The sequence below is a fragment of the Leptidea sinapis genome, chromosome 21 (assembly GCF_905404315.1).
Source record: "Leptidea sinapis chromosome 21, ilLepSina1.1, whole genome shotgun sequence".
Lineage (NCBI taxonomy): Eukaryota > Metazoa > Arthropoda > Insecta > Lepidoptera > Pieridae > Leptidea > Leptidea sinapis.
The window spans coordinates 3,528,486-3,550,621 of record NC_066285.1 but is presented as its reverse complement, the minus strand read 5'-3'; the positions used below and the strand labels follow the sequence as shown (position 1 = coordinate 3,550,621).

The following is a 22,136-nucleotide window of genomic DNA, read 5'->3' as shown; positions in this document are numbered from 1 at the left end:
ATACCGCACGAAACCTGCATTATCACTGCTACAAGTAATGTCACCATCGAATCAAAGTTAATTTCTAAAAATGAATGATCTCTCTATAAGAAATATGAATGAATATAGTTGGTTACTAAACGCTGAAAAAACTTTAAGGGGGTTAATTCTAGTAAACTTTATTACAATATAAATGACAGAAGTATAACACTAATAAAAGCCATAAATTTGATATTAACGTTTTTATTTTTATAATATTCACGTATTTCAGTGGGTGTATTACATTTGTTTCAGGAAAATTTCTTGAAGACCAAGTCAAAACCCACATAGAAACTATTAAAAATGTCAAGGTCTGAAAGTGCGGTCTCTGTTTGTCAAAGAAACATCCTATGTTAGAGGCCTCCTCTCCTAACAGTATATTAACAAATGTATATTATTTCAATAATATTGAAATTAAATGTTCACATAAACCTGAAGCCATGAAAAAAACTTTAAGGCTCCCCATGATTTAGGCCGGAAGACCTCCCACTGCTGGACAAAGACCTCCGCAAAGATTGCCATGAGGATCGGTCGTGCGTTGCCTTCATCTAACCTATTCCGGCGATCTTGAGCAGATCGCCCCCACAAAACTTTAGCATTACTGTGTTTCGGTCTGTAAGGCGCCGCAGCTAGTGAAATTACTGGGCAAATTAGACTTCACTCCTTATGTCTCAAAATGTAGAGCGCAGTTTTAGTGCCGCACAGAATTTTTGGGTTTTTCACTAATCTTGAGTGGCACTGCATTGTAATGCGCAGAGCATACCAATTACCATCAGCTGAACGTCCTGCTCGTCGCGTCCCTTATTTTCATAAAAAAAATCATATAAGTGTTTGCACTTACGGGTCAGTAGGCAGGGTTACTAATCACTGGGCTATAGAGATAATATATCTATCAGAAATAGGTAGCTATTATTAATAGTTACTAAGATCAAAATAATATAATAAATCAATAAGTCGCAGGCACAAAATGATATTTGGTTGATAACGTTTTCCTACTCAATCTATAAGCCGTCTTTAAAAAACTGAATAATTTAAAACGAGACATAGTGCATTTCATATAGTTTTTATTGTTTTTTACGCCATAAGTATTGGTTTTTCACGAAGTCACCTCGTGGCTATTAAAACATTTTGATTACGAGAAACTTATATTATATTGTTTATGTTCAGGTAAACTCCTAGCCTTAAAAATCTATATTTATATATTTTTTATCAATTAAAACAGCATTTCACTCAATCAGCTGTTAATGTTTACCATGTTGACTGTTGAGTTTTTGACTTTTGATCAAATACAAATTACAAATAGTGTTCTGTAGTTACTATGGTTTTGACTTTGAAGTTTGAACATGACCAAAGAGTAATTTATATGGAAATGAGCACTAACTCGATCGTTTCACAAGCAATGCTTTGCAAGCCTCTAACAACGCCATCTCTATTCATGGCAACTTTATTCATATGCCGCTATGGCGCATATTCCTACCTACGTAAAGATTGTTATGTAGCCTAGGTACATTATAATATTTACAATATAGTAATTATCTTTGTTTTTAAGGTAGGACAAATTCAAATAAAACAACAACATAATACTCCACTCGACGAATAAACTAAGAAACAAAATACAATTGTTTCAGATGTCTTCACAAGAAAACAACAAACGAACCACCAAAAACATGCCCGTGTGATTTTTTTTTGTTTGACGTTATATTGTAATAGAGAATAATAATTGTAATAGAGAAGTTTCCATTTTTTTAAATGGATATATTACATTATTTCACAAGCAATGCTTGCCCTGTACTTTCCCCGGGGCATCACCTATCCCAATCTGTTGACTTGTAGTGCCAAACTGGGCGGGTCGCTGGTGGTCTGCGACGTCGGAGTCGGATAGGCACTACACTCCCAGGCAATAGTCGGACGTTCCGAGAGGGGCATCGACAAAGACCTGGTAACCATCGGGATGTGTTGTCAGCAGAAGATCTAATAAGGACGGATGTGGGTATTCACATACGGGAGACGAGTTGGCGACTCAACCAATTGGGACAGACCATACACCAATGCAAAATTTTGCACAGATCGCCCTGCGTAGTCTGTGGTACGTGATCCAAGCTATTCGGCATTGTGCCCGTTGAAATCACCCAAGACTACGATTTCAGCGCAGGGGATCTGTGCAAGCACGTTCTCATTTATTTGTCCTTGATCATGCGCGGTTCTGTGCCCTCCCCAGAATACGAAGGGCAGCCCGAGCTAGAGTGCTCGGGGAGGGATTCTCCGACTCTGGTAGAGCCGGTACCCTCCTGGGGTACTATCTCTTTAGGGACCGCTTTCATAATCTTTGTTGGGGATGGGGGGGGGGGAATGGCCACCGGTCCTCGACACTAACCCATGCGAAACATAGCGACACTAGGCCGCTACTTCACGCCGGTATTCTATGTGGTAATTAACCCGGACGAGTCTGGCCCGATTGTGCTGTCGTCAAAAGACGGCAGCGTGACTCTCCCACTTCTAAAAAGCCCCTAGTCGCCTCTTACGACACCCATGGGCCTGGGACTCCGCTATTCTTGTTACGCCCCGGGGAAAGTACAGGGCAAGCATTGCTTGTGAAATAATGTAATATATCCATTTAAAAAAATGGAAACTTCTCTATTACAATTATTATTCTCTATTACAATATAACGTCAAACAAAAAAAAATCACACGGGCATGTTTTTGGTGGTTCGTTTGTTGTTTTCTTGTGAAGACATCTGAAACAATTGTATTTTGTTTCTTAGATTATTCGTCGAGTGGAGTATTATGTTGTTGTTTTATTTGAATTTGTCCTACCTTAAAAACAAAGATAATTACTATATTGTAAATATTATAATGTACCTAGGCTACATAACAATCTTTACGTAGGTAGGAATATGCGCCATAGCGGCATATGAATAAAGTTGCCATGAATAGAGATGGCGTTGTTAGAGGCTTGCAAAGCATTGCTTGTGAAACGATCGAGTTAGTGCTCATTTCCATATAAATTACTCTTTGGTCATGTTCAAACTTCAAAGTCAAAACCATAGTAACTACAGAACACTATTTGTAATTTGTATTTGATCAAAAGTCAAAAACTCAACAGTCAACATGGTAAACATTAACAGCTGATTGAGTGAAATGCTGTTTTAATTGATAAAAAATATATAAATATAGATTTTTAAGGCTAGGAGTTTACCTGAACATAAACAATATAATATAAGTTTCTCGTAATCAAAATGTTTTAATAGCCACGAGGTGACTTCGTGAAAAACCAATACTTATGGCGTAAAAAACAATAAAAACTATATGAAATGCACTATGTCTCGTTTTAAATTATTCAGTTTTTTAAAGACGGCTTATAGATTGAGTAGGAAAACGTTATCAACCAAATATCATTTTGTGCCTGTGACTTATTGCTTATTAAGCACGGTGCGATGTGAAGATAACGTTAAACCGTCACAGGAATCTTGGGATGCCAACAGCTTAGACCATGAATTTCTAATTCGTCAAGCAACCACATGTAATGTTAATGCCGCAACCCAACTTCTTACTGTTACTATAGTTGCAATTCAAGATACAAGCGAAAGGTACTCCTTTAATTTGTAATCTTTCTTCTGCTTACAAATTAGAACACATCCTTTGGACTGTCTGTTATACCTTGAAAATAGATGCTTGTTTGTGGGACAGTTGCCAGTTATATTACCTATAATTTTGTGATTAGGGTTTGACATACAACAATTTATCACTCCTCATTGAGATTACAATGCATAAATAGTATAAATCTGATCATTTTCAGATTAAGGGATGTTTTAGCTGAAGAAATATTTTTAATGAAGCAAGCTATGGAATGGGGAGATGCAACACCTCCTAATCATTGGGACCAACTTGTGGCAATTCGAGGTTCACTTTCTGACCTCAAGCATAATCTTAGTACATTATTTGGTAAGTTTAGATTGTTTACAGTATTTTTGTTGAGAAAATTTGAATTAGTTGTTTGAAGAGTCAGAGTTACCTACGAGTTATGGAAGATAGATTTGATGCATCCAATTCCAAAAAAGGTGTACACTTGGATGCATGCAACAACCACCATTGGGGTTGGTCTTAGTATCCCATAGCACAAATGTGAAGGTAAAAAATATTGTAGTTGATACAGGTTTAGTCCACAATTATAATGATATATAATAACGAAAAAAATTCTAAGCTAAAACAGTTAAATTACATAAACACATGCATTTTATAAGTGTTGCTATAATTACATAAGGCTAAAAACTGTCATGAAATGGTTTTGGTTTCTTCTTAAAATATTAGGACAAGAGAAAGGGTTCAAGCTCATACAGCCATAAATTGTATGAAAAACAGTGAAATGAAATGTAAAAAAGAGTCTGTGACAGATTAGACGGCTTCATCAATAATTATTTTTAGAAAACGATAACATTTATAAAAGGGTTCATTCTTCATGTTCATCAATCCCCAAAGCTCTTTCAACTACAATTTATTAAAATTGGTTAGGTTATGTTAGCACAGTTAAAAAAAGCCAGAACCGAATTGTAGATGTTTCCCCCCCCCATTAAAAAATTAGGGAGTGGGGAGGGTAGAATTTCTTTTTCGTTTTTTTCTTGAAAACTGTATTACGTTGTAATAAGAGTGGTAGTACTATAATAGTGGACCAAAGCTCTATCAAATACAATTCATTAAAATTGGTTATGTTAGAACAGTTAAAACAACGCACGAGCCGAGCGTAGGGGGCCGCGGCAGCGGCCGTCGAGTGCCAGAAACGAATTCTAGGTGTTTCCCTTTCTTTCCTTCCCATAAAAATGTCCCAATCCTTATCATATATCATAATTTGAGGTTAGGTTATAATATTTATAATGCTTTTTTTTCTGGAACGGTGCATTACCTTGTAATAAGAGCAGTAGCATTATAATCGTGGACTAAAACTATCAATTACAATATTTATTACCTCATGATTCCTGCTACAGGATACTAAGTTTCAACCCAATAATGTTTATACATTACTGCATCACAGCAGAAATAGTCGCCATTGTGGTACCCTAATCTAGACCCCACCCTGTGCCAAGTTTTACCAGAGGGAGGCTCTTATAGCTTCCTTCTGGTAAAACTTTTTCATTGTGAAGACATCTTTCTCCATCTATTCCTTGAAGATATAACGTAGGCAGTATGTTTAAGTCCTAAGTAGTGAGTAAGAGGCGACAATGACGCATCTACACCTGAAGCTGTTAGGTGTATGGATAAAATCAAGACTGCTTAACAGCAAATTTCTCGAACAGAGTAAAAAAGGAGTATTCACTCTGTGAGGCACCCTGCTATAGATTACCTAAAACATATGGCAGCTAAAACCGGAACTGGCATCTTCTCAAAAGATCTTAAAATACACACACCAATACCCTTAGGCACACAAATTCAAATATTTTTATTCTAAATAGAATGTGACATCACTTATTGAAAGTCAACAGTTCCATATTCCAATGTGAATGTAACCCTCAAGGAAGCTGCAAACGCGACACTAAGGAAAGTACAGACACAAAATGCGAATTCTATCCGATATAGAGATATGGCGGTGCTGACTTCTCTGGGAAGCAATACCTACAACTCAGCCTTAATATACGAGTCATTATCCTTGGAGCGAGTTTCCTATAAGAACTGGATAACTTTGCAATGGATCAATGGACACAGCGGTTCGTTGGAGAATGATGCAGCGGATGAACTTCGAAAGTGGGGACCACAATAAACAAGCACCTTCTCACAATCGGCGTTACGGACAGCCCTACGTGCAGAAGTTGTCTGGCCGATGTCAAAACAGTTACTCATGTTATCCTGGAATGTGCAGGTGTGGCGGGCAAAAATCCTAGTAAATGTGATTTCGTTGCGAGAAGTCTGAAGAAGAAATGTTTTGAACTTCTGGAAGGAGCTGGGCTGGTTGGAATGATTGGCCATCACTGCATGCAAAATGTACCCAACTAAGTGGTCTAATTGCGGAAACAGTACCATTACATTGCTATGTATCACTTATTGCTTGCCACACTCCAGATAGTTAGGGACATGTGCAAAATGACGGCAATACGAACAAATTTAGAATTTCATAGTGTAAAATTATCGCCGGATATTTTATTTAAAAAAATAGTTGAAACTAATCAATACTTACTTGCTGGAGTTCTATAGTTTACCTGTGCGTCAACATGTTTAACGCGGCTATGTCACTTTTGTTCTGCTTTCTTTTAACTGATGTTTATTTACATTTATCTGGCCAATAATTTGATTAACAAATATTACTTTCAGTAATATTTATAACAGTAGGTAACATATTCCATGTCCATTTAAGTAATGTAAACAAAAAGCTTAACAATATTATAATGAAATACTTTCATAAAAACTATGTACCCTATTTCTAGGTTATATGGATTATGCGGAGAAGCTGGCAACAATAGCAGCCGAGATATCTTATTCATCTGGGAACACTACAGCATCAGATGCTATTTGTCAAAGAATCGATCATGCAAGCAGGTAATTTTTAAATTTTAAGATCACATTACATCAGCTATAAATAATAGTAAATACTATTTTGTCTTAATTCATGATATTGTAAAAATTCTGGTTATATTTTAGACGCAAAGTCTAAAACAATATTTCGACTGGGTCACTGTTAGGGTTTGTTCCCGGGAATTCCCGGGAAATCGGTCGGTCTCGTACCCGGGAAATTCAGCTCGAGAAAAGTCGAGACATCGAGAAGTTTAAATAAACATTTTTACGCTTAGCTTTCTTTGTAAATGCGAGACGGCAGCGGCATCCTTTGACAGCACGGCTCGTGTCTGTCGGTATCCTTTGTTTTTGCCGACAAACGCAAGCGCGACGCGGCCCCAGTTGTATTTTGTTCATTCGTGTTTCAACTCCCGCCGTGTTCGGATCGGTCGGATCATAAACCCAGCATAGTGAGTGTATTTACTATTTAGTGACGCACGAGTAATAGAATCGCAGAACAAACAGGTAAGTATTGTTATTATTTATTTAAATAGTTCAAGTGTTTGTTTTGTTTTGTAAGTACTTTTGTATTACCAAAATAATATTTTTGTTTAAAATGAATAGGTATGTTAAAGAAATAAAACCTTTGTTTTTAATCAAATAAGAGAATTGTTAGTGCATAAATATTTACCGATTTCATTAATTGCATTTGTATTGCAGATGTTGTAATAATCCCACAAAAGCCTAAAGTTCTAAACTAAACACATAATATTAAGACGTTGTTTTATGGCAATTTATCTACTACAAATAACACAAAACGTATCCAACCAATCCTACCAAACGTAGTATACAAAAGGACACAGCTATTTTTTCATCATCATCATCAGCCTAACCTAACCACATCAACCCCCTGCTGGGCATAGGCCTCCCCACTGTTGCGTCAGCTATTTTGTAGGTACTAAACTAAAATACTTACTAATTCTTGAACTGTTTGTTATAGATTTTACAACTAATGAACCAAAATGGAAACTTCCAAAGTTTGGAAATATTTCAAGAAAAATAAGGACGCCTCAAATGCGCAATGTCTAAAATGTCCTAAAACCATAGCCTGTAAAGGATCAAACACAAGCGGACTAGTGAGGCATTTAGCTCATGTACACAAAATTGATGTAAGATCCACCGAGGTTCAAATGGACACAGAAGAAGCATCTTACCAGTTCGTCTAGTTCCGGGGTGACGGCACCAAAAAAATTAAGAAGTGATTTTGAAACTATGCACGTACAGCAAACACTGAAATTTGACGTTCAACCCAGAAAATCGTTGGTGAAATTTTAGCTAAACTTTCAGCCCAAGATGGTTTTACTATAAGAGGCATTACTAAAAGTGAATTTATCCGTGAATCACTTGCTGCCAAGGGGTATAAACTTCCAAAGACCCAAACCGAAGTTATGAACCTAATATTGAAGTTTTATGATGAAAAGGAGAAAGAGATGATAAAAGAGCTTTCTCAGCTTTGCACATCAGGAAACCGGCTAAGTGTGACAATCGACGAGTGGACGAGCATACGAAAGAGACGATATTTTAGCGTCTGTGTTCATACAGCAGAGGCAAAAGTTTACAATTTGGGGCTAGTTTACATACCCGGAAAATGCGGTGCCGCAGAGGTTAGAGAAATAGTAGAGGAGCGTTTGAAATACTTTGGGGTAAACTTCGAGCATTATGTCTTGGCCGTAACAAGCGACGGGCCAAATGTTATGAAAAAATTTGGCAGAGAGAGCCCCTGTGAGATGGTCCTCTGTGTAAACCATGCCATCCATTTGGCTATTCTTGATACCTTTTGCAAAAAAAAACAGTAACTACAGTTGCTAGAAGAAACACACCTGTTAGCGACGATGAACACAGCAGCTCTGATGAAGCCAGCACTGATAACGATGACGAATAATCTGATGATGAATCTATATTGCAGCCTATTGACGACATAAACAAAGTGCTAAATGAGACCCGTTCGATCATAAGATTTTTCAGAAAGAGTCCCCTTAGAAATATCACACTACAAAAACATGTGAAGACTGAATTCGGGGCCGAACTAGTCTTATTACAGGATGTCAGAACTAGGTGGAATTCAATGCTAACAATGATTGAGCGTTTCTTGAAGTTAAAAAATTCCATTAAAAAAGCCTTGATTGATTTAGATAGCTCATTTAAATGGAAGGAGGAAAATATTCCTATACTACAAAAATTGCGGTTGATATTGACGCCAACTAAACTTGCAGTTGAAGCATTGAGCAGACAAGATGCCAATTTACTAACTGCAGAGGCTATAACAGATGTGTTGCTAAAACAATTAGAAAGTATCGACGACCCTTGGGCTCTTCAGTTAGTAGAATCTCTTAAAATGAAAATATCAGATCGTCGGAATACACCTCTAATATCGCTGCTACGCTACCTAAACAGCCCCGATAATTTTATTCTCAAAAAGAGTGCTTATTTTACCGATAATAGCAAGACATTTTTAATTGGATACGCTGAAGACTTATTCAATCGTCTATACCCCACTGTTCCCACTACTACAGAACCTTCGACAGGAAATAATTCAGAAGTTGTCGAAGCAGGCGTAAGCGAATCAGAAACTGAACAAGACAGCTTTGCAGCTCAATTAGAGAGAGCAATAAAAGGTGTTTCGAGAAATGGTGAATCAACTAATGCTGTGGTGCTTTCCAAATCAATTATAAAAAAAGAGTTTTTGCTATTTGAAAAAACAGGCACGAGGACCCCTAATCTGGAAACACTATACAAAGCATTAATTTCAGTCAAGCCTACTTCAACAGAAAATGAAAGGGTATTTTCCATATCGGGAAATGTGGTCAGTAAGATTAGGAGCCGGCTGTCTGATAAATCTATTAATGCTTTGGTTTATCTTAAGGCATATTTCATAAGAATTAATAAGCAGGCTTAAAGACAGTTATATTTTTCGTATTAATAGTAGATGGATATCTCTTATTTAATTACATTAAAACTGCCAAAAATGTGATACCATACCACCCACATAGTGAGATTAGTGAGTGATCTTTAGTTATGATGAGAAAAATTATGATTGTTTTTAGTTAAGAATTAAGATGTTTGTTTTAAGCTGATTGTTAACAGAGATTTTGTTTTTTATTACAGATTAGTGAGATGAGATTAGTTATGATAAGGAGAAGAAGTATGATTGTTTTTAGTTAGCAATTTTGTTTTGAGCTGATTTTTTATTGAGAACTTGTTTTTTTTGTTAAAAATTATGTTGATTTTTTTCATGTAAAATAAACACAGTTAAATTAAAGACTCTTTTTATTAATTAAACAAAAAATTAGACGTATTTTATTTTTTCTCGACAACCCGAGAAGACCCGAGAAATCAGGCTCGAGAAGTCTCGACACCCGAGAACTAAAAAACCTCGAGAAATCGGAAACCCTAGACCCTAGTTAAACACTGTCCATAGACAACATTGAACAATGAATATTTTGGATGATAATTTTGATCAGGAAATGTTTTTTTTAAAGTGTTATAATTTCTGGGAAATATAAATATTTGTAAAGCTACGCTATTGGTCAGATTTCACCAGTGGGAGGCTACTTTGCACAGGATGCCGGCTAGATTATGGGTACCATAACAGTGCAGTGAAGCACTTATGTGTAATCATTATTGTGTTTCGGTCTGAAGGCCGCCATAGCTAGTGAAATTACTGAGCAAATGAGACTTAACATCTTATGTCTCAAGGTGACGAGCGCAGATGTATTGCCACTCAGATTTTAGGTTATCAGTAATCCTGAGCGCTACGGCATTGTAATGGGCAGGGCGTATCAATTAACATCAACTCAACGTCCTGCTCGTCTCGTCCCTTATTTTCATTAAAAAAAATAACTCCCATAAACTCGTAAGTGTGAGTGAGCACGTCGTCATTGCTAATAATATACTTGTTTGTTAACCACCTTAAAAAAAATATGACAATACCTACATATGGTTTTATATGAATAAAATACTCTGTTATAATACAAAAAGTTTATTAAAGTATTATTCACTTTTTATAATAGGTTTTTCAACGTTAAATTGTCGTATTTGTTTAATTCATAACATTCAGAACATAACAAATTTACGTAACTTAAATAATATTTGAGAATTATTGCAAGTCTTTGTGTAGAAATACAGACATATAATTGATTATTTAAAGTATTATTCGCCAATACACAGAAATCATAATAAAACTTCATAAAAATATAAGTAGTTACTTTTACAATGAACACAACCGATGTCTGACCATAGACTTGCAAATATATAACAAAAAAAAAATTAATTATATACATTTTTTGCTGCAGTATATTATACATATCAACTGACTTACTCTTAAATAAAATAAATAGTGTACTTTGTATGATGTTGAATTTCAGGACTTGCAAAACTCAGATGAAATTGAACCAGGAGCTGCAACAAGAAAGTTTGGAGTTACAACAGCAAGCGATAATACAGTCGCCCGATTTAGAAGAAAAATTAACGAGTAAAAAGCCAACAAAAAAGTAATATACATTAAAAATAAAATGTTTATGCAACACTCAGATAAGAAATCGTACACGACATGTCTACGGATCTAAAGCATCGAAATGAATCACTGCGAGTGATACACAGGTGCGACACAGGGGCGGACCGTTAGTTGGTAGGGCAAATTGGGGGCCCCTAACTGAACATTTTTTTAAAATTTAAGTAAGTAACGGAACTACTAGCAGATGGTGTCTAACATCTTTAAGATGCAAACGTTTAACTCAACAAAATGTTTCCTGCCTTCCCCCAATTGTAAAACCTATAAGGCTATAAAATCTTTGATTCGCTTTTTTTCACGACAACTGTACGGTATTTACCATGCTTAAATCGAAACTTAAATTTTTTGTCAACCTTTGGTTCAATTCAAATAGTTTCTACTGTAATTAGAAATAATCCGTCAGAATATATATTTTAGAACAAAAATCTTGTTTCTTTCATACCCATTTTAAAGCCAACCTATTGACAACAATAGAGACATTAAGATAATGAAGACAGAAGAAGCGAACATGACTCGTGCACCATTCCGTATTGAAAAATTACAAAAGTTATAGTTTGTTTTTAATTAAGAGAAGAATGTTAACAATAGTACAGTAGCAGTGCAATCGCATTTTCTCTTGCTTCAATTATTATTAAAACGTGTGCAAGGCGTTTGAAATATTTCAAACGCCTTTCTTACAATGTGACAATTAAATAGTAGGTTTTGATACGAGTGCATAAAGTATGTCTTTTCTTCAAGAGTCCAGGTTTGTTGACGAGGCGCCGAAAAAGCCGCAAGTTGAAGGCGAGTGGAAATCACAATTCCGCACGTGCATCGTACAGCGTTTTTTTTTTAAATATATATTCATGGAACCAATATAAGAACATATTTTTTTCAAATTAACAATTTTTTGAGGAATCTAAATAATATTAATGTCGTTATGTATTAAACAAATTAAATAGAAGAACTGAATTAAAAAACTTCATACAATTGGAGGATTTAATTTATTATATGCAAGAGGAAACATATATCACTGGTGCGGAAAAGTATAACTTTCCGAAAGGTTAGGCTAGGCTACACATGAAAGGCACACATGGAAAAGTCTACATTTTGGTCAAATGTATAAAATATTTTATCACAATTCTATTCGAATTTATATTTTATGTAATCTACGATAAAACTTAGTTACTGTCTACAAATACAAGTACTCGTAGGGCAGACATTGCTTACCTTGAGTTAAAACGAAGCGTCCTTGCTGAGGTGTGTCTCGATATCAACTCGACAGATTGGACAATGTTTGTTTGTGCTGAGCCATTGGTCAACACACTCCATGTGGAACAGGTGCATGCATGGAAGTCTCCTGTCGAAATGGGTATGATATTAGCAGGAGAAATTTCAATTTCCTATTCAATAATGGTACCATTGATAAATTTGATTAATAACCCACTTTGCTGTTAATTCTTTTATCTACACCCATGCTTATATCTATTAAAGATTCTAAAACAGTTAGCTTATTGCCAAATCAAAACACCCAATGTCCTAATAACCATTACATCATCCAAACAAGTGTTGTAATGAAATTCAGTACAACACTCCTTTGGATGATATTATGGTTACTAGGACTGGCTTTTTTAATATTAGCAGTAAGCTAACTGTTTCAGAAACTTCTATAGAGGATTCATATTATGGGTGTAGACTGTAGATAAAGTCTTGTATGCAACTGTTGATAATTAAGTATTACGTGATCCTATGATCACATTCGTATTTTAAAACCCCTTATTACACAACAGTTGCATAAATAACTATTATCTACACCCATGCTTTAAATCCTCAATTAAAGATTCTGAAACAGTTAGCTTATTGCCAACATTAAAACTCCCAATGTTCTAATAACCATAACATCATCCAAACGAGTGTTGTAATGTTGTACTAAATTTCATAACAACACTCCTATTTTTTTTAGATCCCTTCATGCGCAAAAAGTTTCAACAGACAGCCCCATTCTTATTGCTCGATGCGTGGTATCTGTATGAATTTCAAATAAAGAACATTTTCGTTTACGCGCGTTCCACAATACCAGAACGTCGCGCGACGTTAAAAAAAGTTGGTTATTCGATGCCTCGCCATTTTTCTTCAATATTTTTATTGTTTTGTTTACAAAACATGGGCGATTCATTTTAAATGCTGAATATTCGAGTGAATTTTAATTATTTCACTATACAAAATGTAAATTACTACTAAAATAAATAATTGATACATTAATACTTAGTTTATTTGTATATTATCAGTAATGAATGATATTAGGCTACTACTAGGACTGGTGTTTTAATGTTAGCAGTAAGCTAACTGTTTCAGAATCTTTTAGAGGATACATATCCTGGGTGTAGATAAAGTCTTGTATGCAACTGTTGATAATTAGGTATTAAAACACTCATGTGATACTATTATAACACTCGGCTTCGCCTCGTGAGATAAATCCACATTCGTGTTTTAATACCACTTATTACACAACAGTTGCATAAATAACTAGTTATTAGTTGAGCATGGTGTACTATCCAATTATACACCCATAACGATTAATATAATATCCTTTTTTTTAAAGATTGTGAAGTTTCTTTTTTTCAGTCTTTAGTGTTTATTTTGGTTGTACCTCCATTTTCTTGCAATGGGTTGCGATGGTTATGGTTGCGGTATTGGTTTTGTGTTGGTCAATGTGTCTGTAAATTCTTCAATGATTATATCATCATCAATAGCCGGAAGACGTCCACTGCTGGACAAAGGCCTCCCCCAAAGACATCCACGACTATCGGTCCTGCGCTGCCCTCATCTAACGTATTGCGGCGATGATGACCAGTGATTACTTACGGTACGCAGACGTGGTCGCTAACTAAGGGCCTTATGAGAAAGAGTTTTCCTGCGAGATCGAATCAGTAATAATAAATAGTAATCGAATAGTTACCATAGTTACCGACATAGTCTTACAGCCGTTTTCAATAACATACCTCTGGTTACGGATACATTACTGTCACCGTTTAATGACACGATCTTATCTATGCATACTTATGTCCAATATAGTTATAGTCCAATGCTTTATATCGATAGGTTATTGAAATGTAAGTAAGTGTAAAAGGATACATTTGTCTACCTCTAGAAGTTAAACTAAGGATAGATACGTGATTGAAAACGGCCGCAAATGAATGATAATATATTATGTACAATGAATTACCTGCAGTCAGAATCCTCCTCGAAGATAGAGAGACAGATGGTGCACTTCTCGTCGAGGTGCTCCCCCGGGCGGCTGTAGGCGTGGCGGTACGTGTTCCGCTCGATGACAGCGCGCGTGGCCCCCCGAGAGCGGCGCGCGTCCCCGACGTCGCCCACCTGCACCAGGGTGGCGAGGGCGGCGCCCCCCGCCGTAGTCACGCCCAACCCACCGCTCTAAACCAATAATACAATATTTCAGTCTCGACAAAACCCTTAAGGGTTTAAATACTAAATTCAATTTTGCTTTATGCAGTTAAATTTGCATCGTTTTACTTATACTTTAGTTATTTTCATAATATTATGTCATATGGTATATTGTTATGGGGCAGTGCGGCCGATATTAATACCATCTTTGTGCTGCAGAAGAGGGCTATTCGCGCTATTTATAATCTAGATTTTTAGGGGTTTCACTGTTGCTTCTAAATATATTCTTGATAATATTCTAAATGTTCATAAGCACATTAAGGAATTTGCTAGAAACAGTGACAACCATAATGTTAGCACGAGGAACAAAACTTTGTTATGCCTACTACGAAAAACAAGGAAAATCTCCCCATATTTAAGAATTAGAGTACCTAACTTCCGTCGATGTGACATTTAAATTTTCATTCTGTAAAACATATTTTACATCATAATGTTATATCGGGACGCGCGCTGTTAAGAAAAATTTGATCATGGTCCCTTAATTAGCTGTATTTTGTAGATGCGAATAATTTATTTATAAACTAACTTTTACCCGCAACTTCGTCAGCGTTGAATTTTGGGCAATTTGTTTTATTTTTTAGGATACTTATCAAATAATACACATATAAAGTGCTCTTTCTGCTGCTGACAGCGTTCTTGTATGATACAGCGCATATCCCTTGTCATTGTGGACAGTCTCTTTAATAGTATTTCCCTGTGAACTTTAATCTCCTATTTCATCCCCATGTAAGTCAAAGTTTCAAAAATGCTCGAACAAATGTTTATAAATTATTTCTTATCAAGTGCCTAAATACAAATATATATCGTATATATATCGTATATAAATATATATCGTCAGGTAAAGTGTGAATTAATGTAATTAAATCTGTGCTGTACATGTATACTAAGGAATTCAAGTTTTAAAATTCGTGAACTCAAACAAAATATCGGAACATTAAGTTTTACAAGAAAGTGAACATTTGAATTCATCAAAAACGTTGATAAATATAATAATTCACCAATAATAAAACAATAATATATATTTTATAAACAAAACAATTATTATTTTGAAATGATTGTGACTTAAAAAGTGCAGGGTAGTTGTAAAACATTTGTGTGAATCAGCCGAGTGCCGGATTACCTTGTCTCCACAGTACGCTCGACATTGAAGACAATTTAACTAGTGCTAACAGACTAATAAATTCGCAAGTTAGGTCATAGCAGCGTTGGAGTATTGTGTAGTGAGGTGGACTGATTCGGCGGAACGTCGAGGGTTCTATCCACGGTGCCATTTCGACATCATTTTTTTTTCTGTTTTTTTTTTGTTTATTCTTATTTGAAGTAATTTAATTCTTATTATTATTATTTATTTTGTTATTCTTTAATTAACCGCGTGGTACAGTAGATTTTTAAATTTTACAAACCGTGGAGACTAATAACATTACTCTGAGAAAAAGAAAACCCAAATTTCACACTTCATTTTGTCTAGAACAAGACGAGTCAATGGACTCATTATGTTCGGAAACAGCAAGAAGCCTGCCAGACTTGTCTACAATAGTTACACAAGAAGAAATTATTGATTTAAAAGAAGAAATTACAAGTCTTAACATGCAGCTAAATAGTGCACACACGGAGATTTTCACACTATCAGGAGAAATTAATGAGTTGAAGAAACTAATAACGGAACAGAGAAATCAAATAGAAGTCCTTAAAAAAGTGTGTTTTAGTCCAAGAAACAATAAACACTTCTTTAAAAAAAAGGAATAATCCTAGATTATTGGAATTAGCTCAAACCTTACAATTAGATTCGAGTTATACTGAAACAAATCAAGAATCGGAATTTCCCACCAATTCAAGTACTAAGGAGTCCCTACAAGAATCGGAGTCATCCTGCATTTGTCTAGAAAAAACTTATGAGAAGACAGCAGTATGTTCGAGTGAGGGATGCGTCCCTACGCCAACTACGAGTACACAGGGAGAAACCTTCAAAATAAGGGAAGATGAAATAAATCCTTCATCGGTTAGTGACACGGACACCAAACCTGAAAATTCAGACAAAATGCGAATTATGATACTTGGCGGACAACAATGTGTCAATTTAGCAAGATCCCTTATCCAATCACGTCAGAATACTAAATACGAAAACTATCAAATATTTTCTTTCGTTAAACCTCATGCAACGTGCGATGAACTCGTTGCGACGTTTAATAATACAGAATTTAATCATAATGATAAAATAATTTTATGTTTAGGCGAACAGGATAGTAATCCTTACAAAATTATAATGGAACTTGGTTTTTTCTTAAAGCGTCATAATAAAGCAACAGTTATTGTAACCAGTGTACTGCAAAATTACTACATTAATGAAAGAAAACTGAATAATTTATTGGAACTGACTTGTAAAAATTATAAAAATTGTACATACTTGACTTTAGCAAAATCGTACCCTGGCAAGAAACACTTCATTCATGATTTTTGTTATAGAATAAATAAGCTTATCGACTCAATGTATTATAGGCAAAAATATTTAGTACCCGGTAGTAAAATTATCATGGCTCGTAGTGCGAAAGGCAGTCAACATCAAGCTCAAATATCGCAGTCTGCCAAAACTATCACCAATAGTAAAATAATAAAAGGTACTATACCATATTATTTCAAACTAAAAAGTAAAGAACAAAATAATGACCTCAAAAGCGATTCATTTTTTCGAGTCCAAATTTTATCTTAATATAATGCATCAGAATATAGCAAGCGTTTTAAGTAAAAAAGATCTACTAAACATAGCTCTAACTGAACTTTTTGAAAATGGAAAAGTAGTAGATGTTATATGTCTATCCGAAACATTCGTGAATGCAGAAAACAGATCTAATATTAAGTTGAATGGATATACAATGGTATCTGCTTTTTGTAGACTTAAGCAAAAGCGTGGTGGGGTCTGCATTCTAGTCAGAGACTATATTGAGGCTGTAAAATTTGATGTCATGGATGAGCTATGTGTAGAATATTCTTTCGAATGTTGTGGTTTAAGAATACCAAAGCACAAATTAATTGTAATATGTCTATACAGGACGCCGAATTCGAACGTTGCTGAATTTTTGAATAAGCTTGATTTACTTTTACACAAATTAAGATATTGGGAGACCAGTAATATTGTGATTGTTGGTGATTTTAATATCGACACTCTAAAAAATACTAAAACGAATCTGGCGTTTACAAATTTATTGCGAAATTATAATTTTTTTAAACATATTAATGAACCTACTCGGCAAAAATCCTGTATTGACCTCTTTGTTAGTAATATAGAAAATGCCACAGGGGAGATTCGTCAGTTAGGCCTATCGGATCATGACACAGCACAATTCTTAGTAGTACCGACAAAAATAAATAATTCAACACCGTCGTATAAGTTAATTTTCAAAAGAGATTTATGTAATCAAAACATAAACAAATTTAAGGACTGTATAAAAAGTCTTAACTGGATAGACGTGTATGATGCCCAGAAATTGGACGAATCTTTTGATGAATTTTACAATACATTAATCATATTTTATAAATTATGTTTTCCTCTTCTTAAGTATAAAATTAATGTTTCAAATTCAAAAATAAAATGGTTGTCCAGAGGTATAAAAAAATCATGTGCAACAAAAAGAAAATTAAGGTATCAATATTATAAGAATAAAATACCTGCCAACAAAAACAAATTTACTAATTATTCAAAGATTCTCAACAAGTGTATAGACCTAGCTCAGAGAAGTAGTAACAACAAATATATACTTTACTCGAAAAATAAATGCAAAGCGTCGTGGAATGTGATTAAATATAAAACTAACTCTAATGTAGGAAGTATCGATGAAATTAAATATGAAAATAAAATTATAAATAATCCAACTCAGATTGCTACTATTTTTAATAATTATTTTATAAATACAGTCACACAAAGTCAAAGTCAAAATGTAAAAAATAAAAAACCTACATATAAATTAAAACATAACAATTCAAATATTTTCTTAATGCCAACTGATGAAATGGAGATAATAACCGTTATTAAGTCACTTAATAATTCAAATTCCACGGGCTGCGATGAAATAGCAACAAAGGTAATAAAGGAATGTGCAAAGGAACTAGCTCCAGTCCTAGCCTACTTAATAAATCTATCTTTTGAAGAAGGTACTTTCCCATCAAATTTAAAAAAGGCAAAAGTAACACCTTTACTCAAAGCGGGTGATAAAAAGGATATTAACAACTATCGACCAATCACACTCATTCCTGTTATCTCAAAAATTTTTGAAAAGATACTGCACAAGCGATTAACATCTTTTTTAACTAAACATAATATCATTTTGGAGGAACAAAATGGTTTCCAAAAAGGAAAATCAACAACTTTAGCGTGTTTTTCGCTAATAAAAGAAATATCGGAATGCATGGATACAAAAATTCCAGTAACATCAGTATTTTTTGATATGAGCAAAGCTTTTGACAATGTTTGTCATGAAAAACTATTAGATAAATGCGCTCAATATGGTATTCGAGGTCTAGCAAATGACTGGCTTAAAAGTTATCTTTCAAACCGTACTCAATACGTTGAAATTGCTAAATTAAATAATAAACAAGAAGTAATACCTTATCGATCAGAACTTAAGACTTAAAACAAAAGGTGTACCACAAGGAAGTATATTGGGTCCACTTCTATTTATAATCTACATAAACGACTTACCTAGCATTACTACTAATAACTGTACTCTTTTTGCTGATGACATCTCTATTGTAATTAAATGTAACAATGAATTGACATATGATATAGAAATTAATAAAACAATAAAGGACACAATTGAATGGCTTACTGAAAATAACCTGACCGTAAATATAAAAAAAACAATGTATATGCAGTATTATAATAAGAATGGGAAAGGAAAAGATATTAATGTTAATTATCATAATGAGAATATTAAAGAAGCACAACTTGTCAATTTTCTTGGTATTTCTTTAGACAGCAACTTGTCCTTCAAGTCACATGTTGACAAAATTAGCAAAAAAATTAACCAACATGTATTTGTCCTCAAACGCGTATCAAAAACAATAGGTGAAAAAACAGCGCTAATGGCATATCATGCATTCGTGGTTTCAGCTTTAAGATATGGATTGGTCATATGGGGCAACTCGGTGAGCATAGGGCATTTATTTATTGGACAGAAGAAGTGTATCAGGGCGGTTTGTGGAGCCGGCCCCCTAGATTCTTGTCGACCGCTATTTAAAAAATTGAAAATTCTATCGCTGCCATGCCTATACATTTATGAAATAAGCCTATTTGTTCAAAAACATATGTGTGATTTCTATACAAAAAAAAGCCAGAAGGTTTTAAATACAAGGTATCCAAATAAACTCATAATGCCCTTCTGTAGAACTGCATCTTTTAGTAGAAATTGTTTCAGCATGTCTGTGAAAATATATAATAAATTGCCCAATGAATTGAAAGATTTACCGTTCAAAGTTTTTAAAAGAAGACTGCATCAGTGGTTAACAAATAAGTGCTTCTATAGTTTAAATGAATTTTTCAATACAAAATGAATTAGTCTATTTGATAATAATATATGTAAATTAATATACTTTTATGACATTGAATTTGTTAATATTATACATAGGTACCAAATGAATTATTAAGTTATTTACGTCTCATATTATAATATTATATAAGTATTAAAATTTTATTTTATAAATATTATTGATATCATTGTGAAATCCGACATGTTTCAATATAACAGTACGATTAGTGTTTAGACAATTTTGTAACATATTTTGCATGTCAATTGACGAATCATATTGGATTATCCATTATATTGTTAACACCTTAAGTACAATGTTTCCTGCAAATAAATTTCATTTCATTTCATTTCAAAGATTCATGGTTTTTCGATCATGACGAATTTCACATTTCCATCCCCTGTTTCACCCCCCCCCCCCCCCCCCCCATATTTTTTTGCAATAAAAGGTATTCTATGTTCTTTTTAAAGCTCTAGTCTATCTCTGTACTAAATTTTATTGTAACTTATATGAATAATTTAAAGCGTAACAAACAAACTTACATTCACATTTATAATATTAGCAGGGACTTTTCTCTCTAGATGAGTATCTACTTACCATGAGTGAATGCTGTATCGATATGTGCAGATGTGGAGGATTCATTTGTAGGTAGTGATGCATATGGTGTTGCACGTGTCCGTCACTGAAACGTGAAAATATTTCAAACCAAACAAATTGAAAAACATATTATGGTGGGTACTTTCGTTTTCGAATTCTCGACTACCCGACATATTTTTACTGTGGCATTCAAAACACTAAAATCTTTCGCAGTCCAATATCCTTTATGTGATTTATAAAAGTATTGCCACCTTTTGTTTACCATAATTTAGCAATTGATGTCTGATCTAGGGTCGCCAATGTGACGGCATTAAATTATAAATAAATTCTTTATTGCCATTTAAAACATTACAAATTTAAAATGAATAATTAGGGTACGCGATGAAACAATATATTATAATAGGCAAAAGGAAAAGGCTCAGCTTCACCCGACATGGAATCATGGATTTATGTTTCCATGCAGAGTTGGTTTTCAGCCATCCCCTCCTCCCTAAGGTATTGAGTGGGAGTGGATGAATTGTGGCTCCCCGATTACCTACTTAAGCTATCATTTTTTATAAAATGTAATATATTAAAAAAAGTCTTCTAATTACCTTTGAAAGTGTATGTAAGTATGTGTGTTTCCGTGTGTGCTACACGCACATTTATGTCCGCACATAGAAAAAATATTTTAGAGTAAGGCATTTCCAGTGGATGTGGTTCAATTTCACCGTAGTAAGTTGCTTTTTTAATAGAGCAAAACGGTATTTTTATTTTACATTTGAATTATGTGTAAATAAGTCTCCCACTGGTAAAGTAATAACAAACCTAGCGACTGAACAACCCGTGGTCTGTTGTTTATGAATAACAGTCATTCGAGAATATTTAACTTGATTGAGTACACAATGTAATCTTATTACGTACTTTAAATCCAGATGAACATGATATACACAGGAAATATTAAAAACAGGAAATTGGCAAAGGTCCAACCTTTCAACAAAACAATAATAAAATAAAATGAATAGCTGAAGAAACAAGCCCGTAACGCCATTGTGGTTCCTACAGTTCCTATTTTATTCACTAGGTGGGAGTTAATAAGAGTCCGAGGAGACGTTTCACCAAATTCCATCATCGCACCACATAAGTATAAACAAATATCACCATCACCGTCTGGTTGTGCGGTCCTTCACAGTTCGGTTTTCAGGAAGCTTTACCGAATGGGTAGAGCTACTCAGCGCGATGTTTCTCGTTGATACGATATGTGTATGATCAAAATAAGCGCATGCTCCCAGCTAATCGGGTTTTTCACTGTACCGAGTACACTGCACTATAAGAACAAAATGGCGTCACACAAGAAAAAGTGGAATGAACTACAGTAGTATTTGGCTTAAGCAGTTTTTCTTCCTCAAAAATCTACTATGTAGTTCTTTTTTTCGAAGTACTATTTCGATCCCAAACATGAATAACAATAACTTTATCTTTCTCATGCACTTTTTATTGCCTCTACTGTAAAAATAGTCATTGAACCCAT

General features: G+C 34.6%; 2 protein-coding genes across 3 annotated transcripts in view; one reads left to right on the top strand and one right to left on the bottom strand.

Moving 5' to 3' along the window:
• The window catches only part of LOC126970508 (LIM domain-containing protein A), a 65,307-nt gene that overhangs the window by 18,459 nt on the left and 24,712 nt on the right, over positions 1-22,136 (bottom strand). Inside the window, exons 9-12 of one of the 2 annotated variants that reach the window (XR_007730655.1) lie at positions 20,627-20,711; positions 14,271-14,482; positions 12,275-12,404; positions 10,721-10,953 (exon numbers count right to left, since the gene is read on the bottom strand). Coding sequence is in view for 1 of the 2 variants with exons in the window: in XM_050816457.1 (XP_050672414.1) it covers positions 12,281-12,404; positions 14,271-14,482; positions 20,627-20,711 (421 nt within the window). In the remaining variant the exon portion in view is untranslated. Of the gene's footprint in view, positions 1-10,518; positions 10,954-12,274; positions 12,405-14,270; positions 14,483-20,626; positions 20,712-22,136 lie in introns of those variants that run through there. The other variant, XM_050816457.1, reaches the window with a different exon arrangement.
• LOC126970538 (uncharacterized) lies at positions 3,116-11,490 on the top strand. Its single transcript, XM_050816506.1, has 4 exons — positions 3,116-3,605; positions 3,815-3,960; positions 6,429-6,540; positions 10,920-11,490. The coding sequence occupies exons 1-4, from the start codon at positions 3,325-3,327 to the stop codon at positions 11,047-11,049; spliced, it is 669 nt and encodes a 222-aa protein (XP_050672463.1). The 5' UTR covers positions 3,116-3,324; the 3' UTR covers positions 11,050-11,490.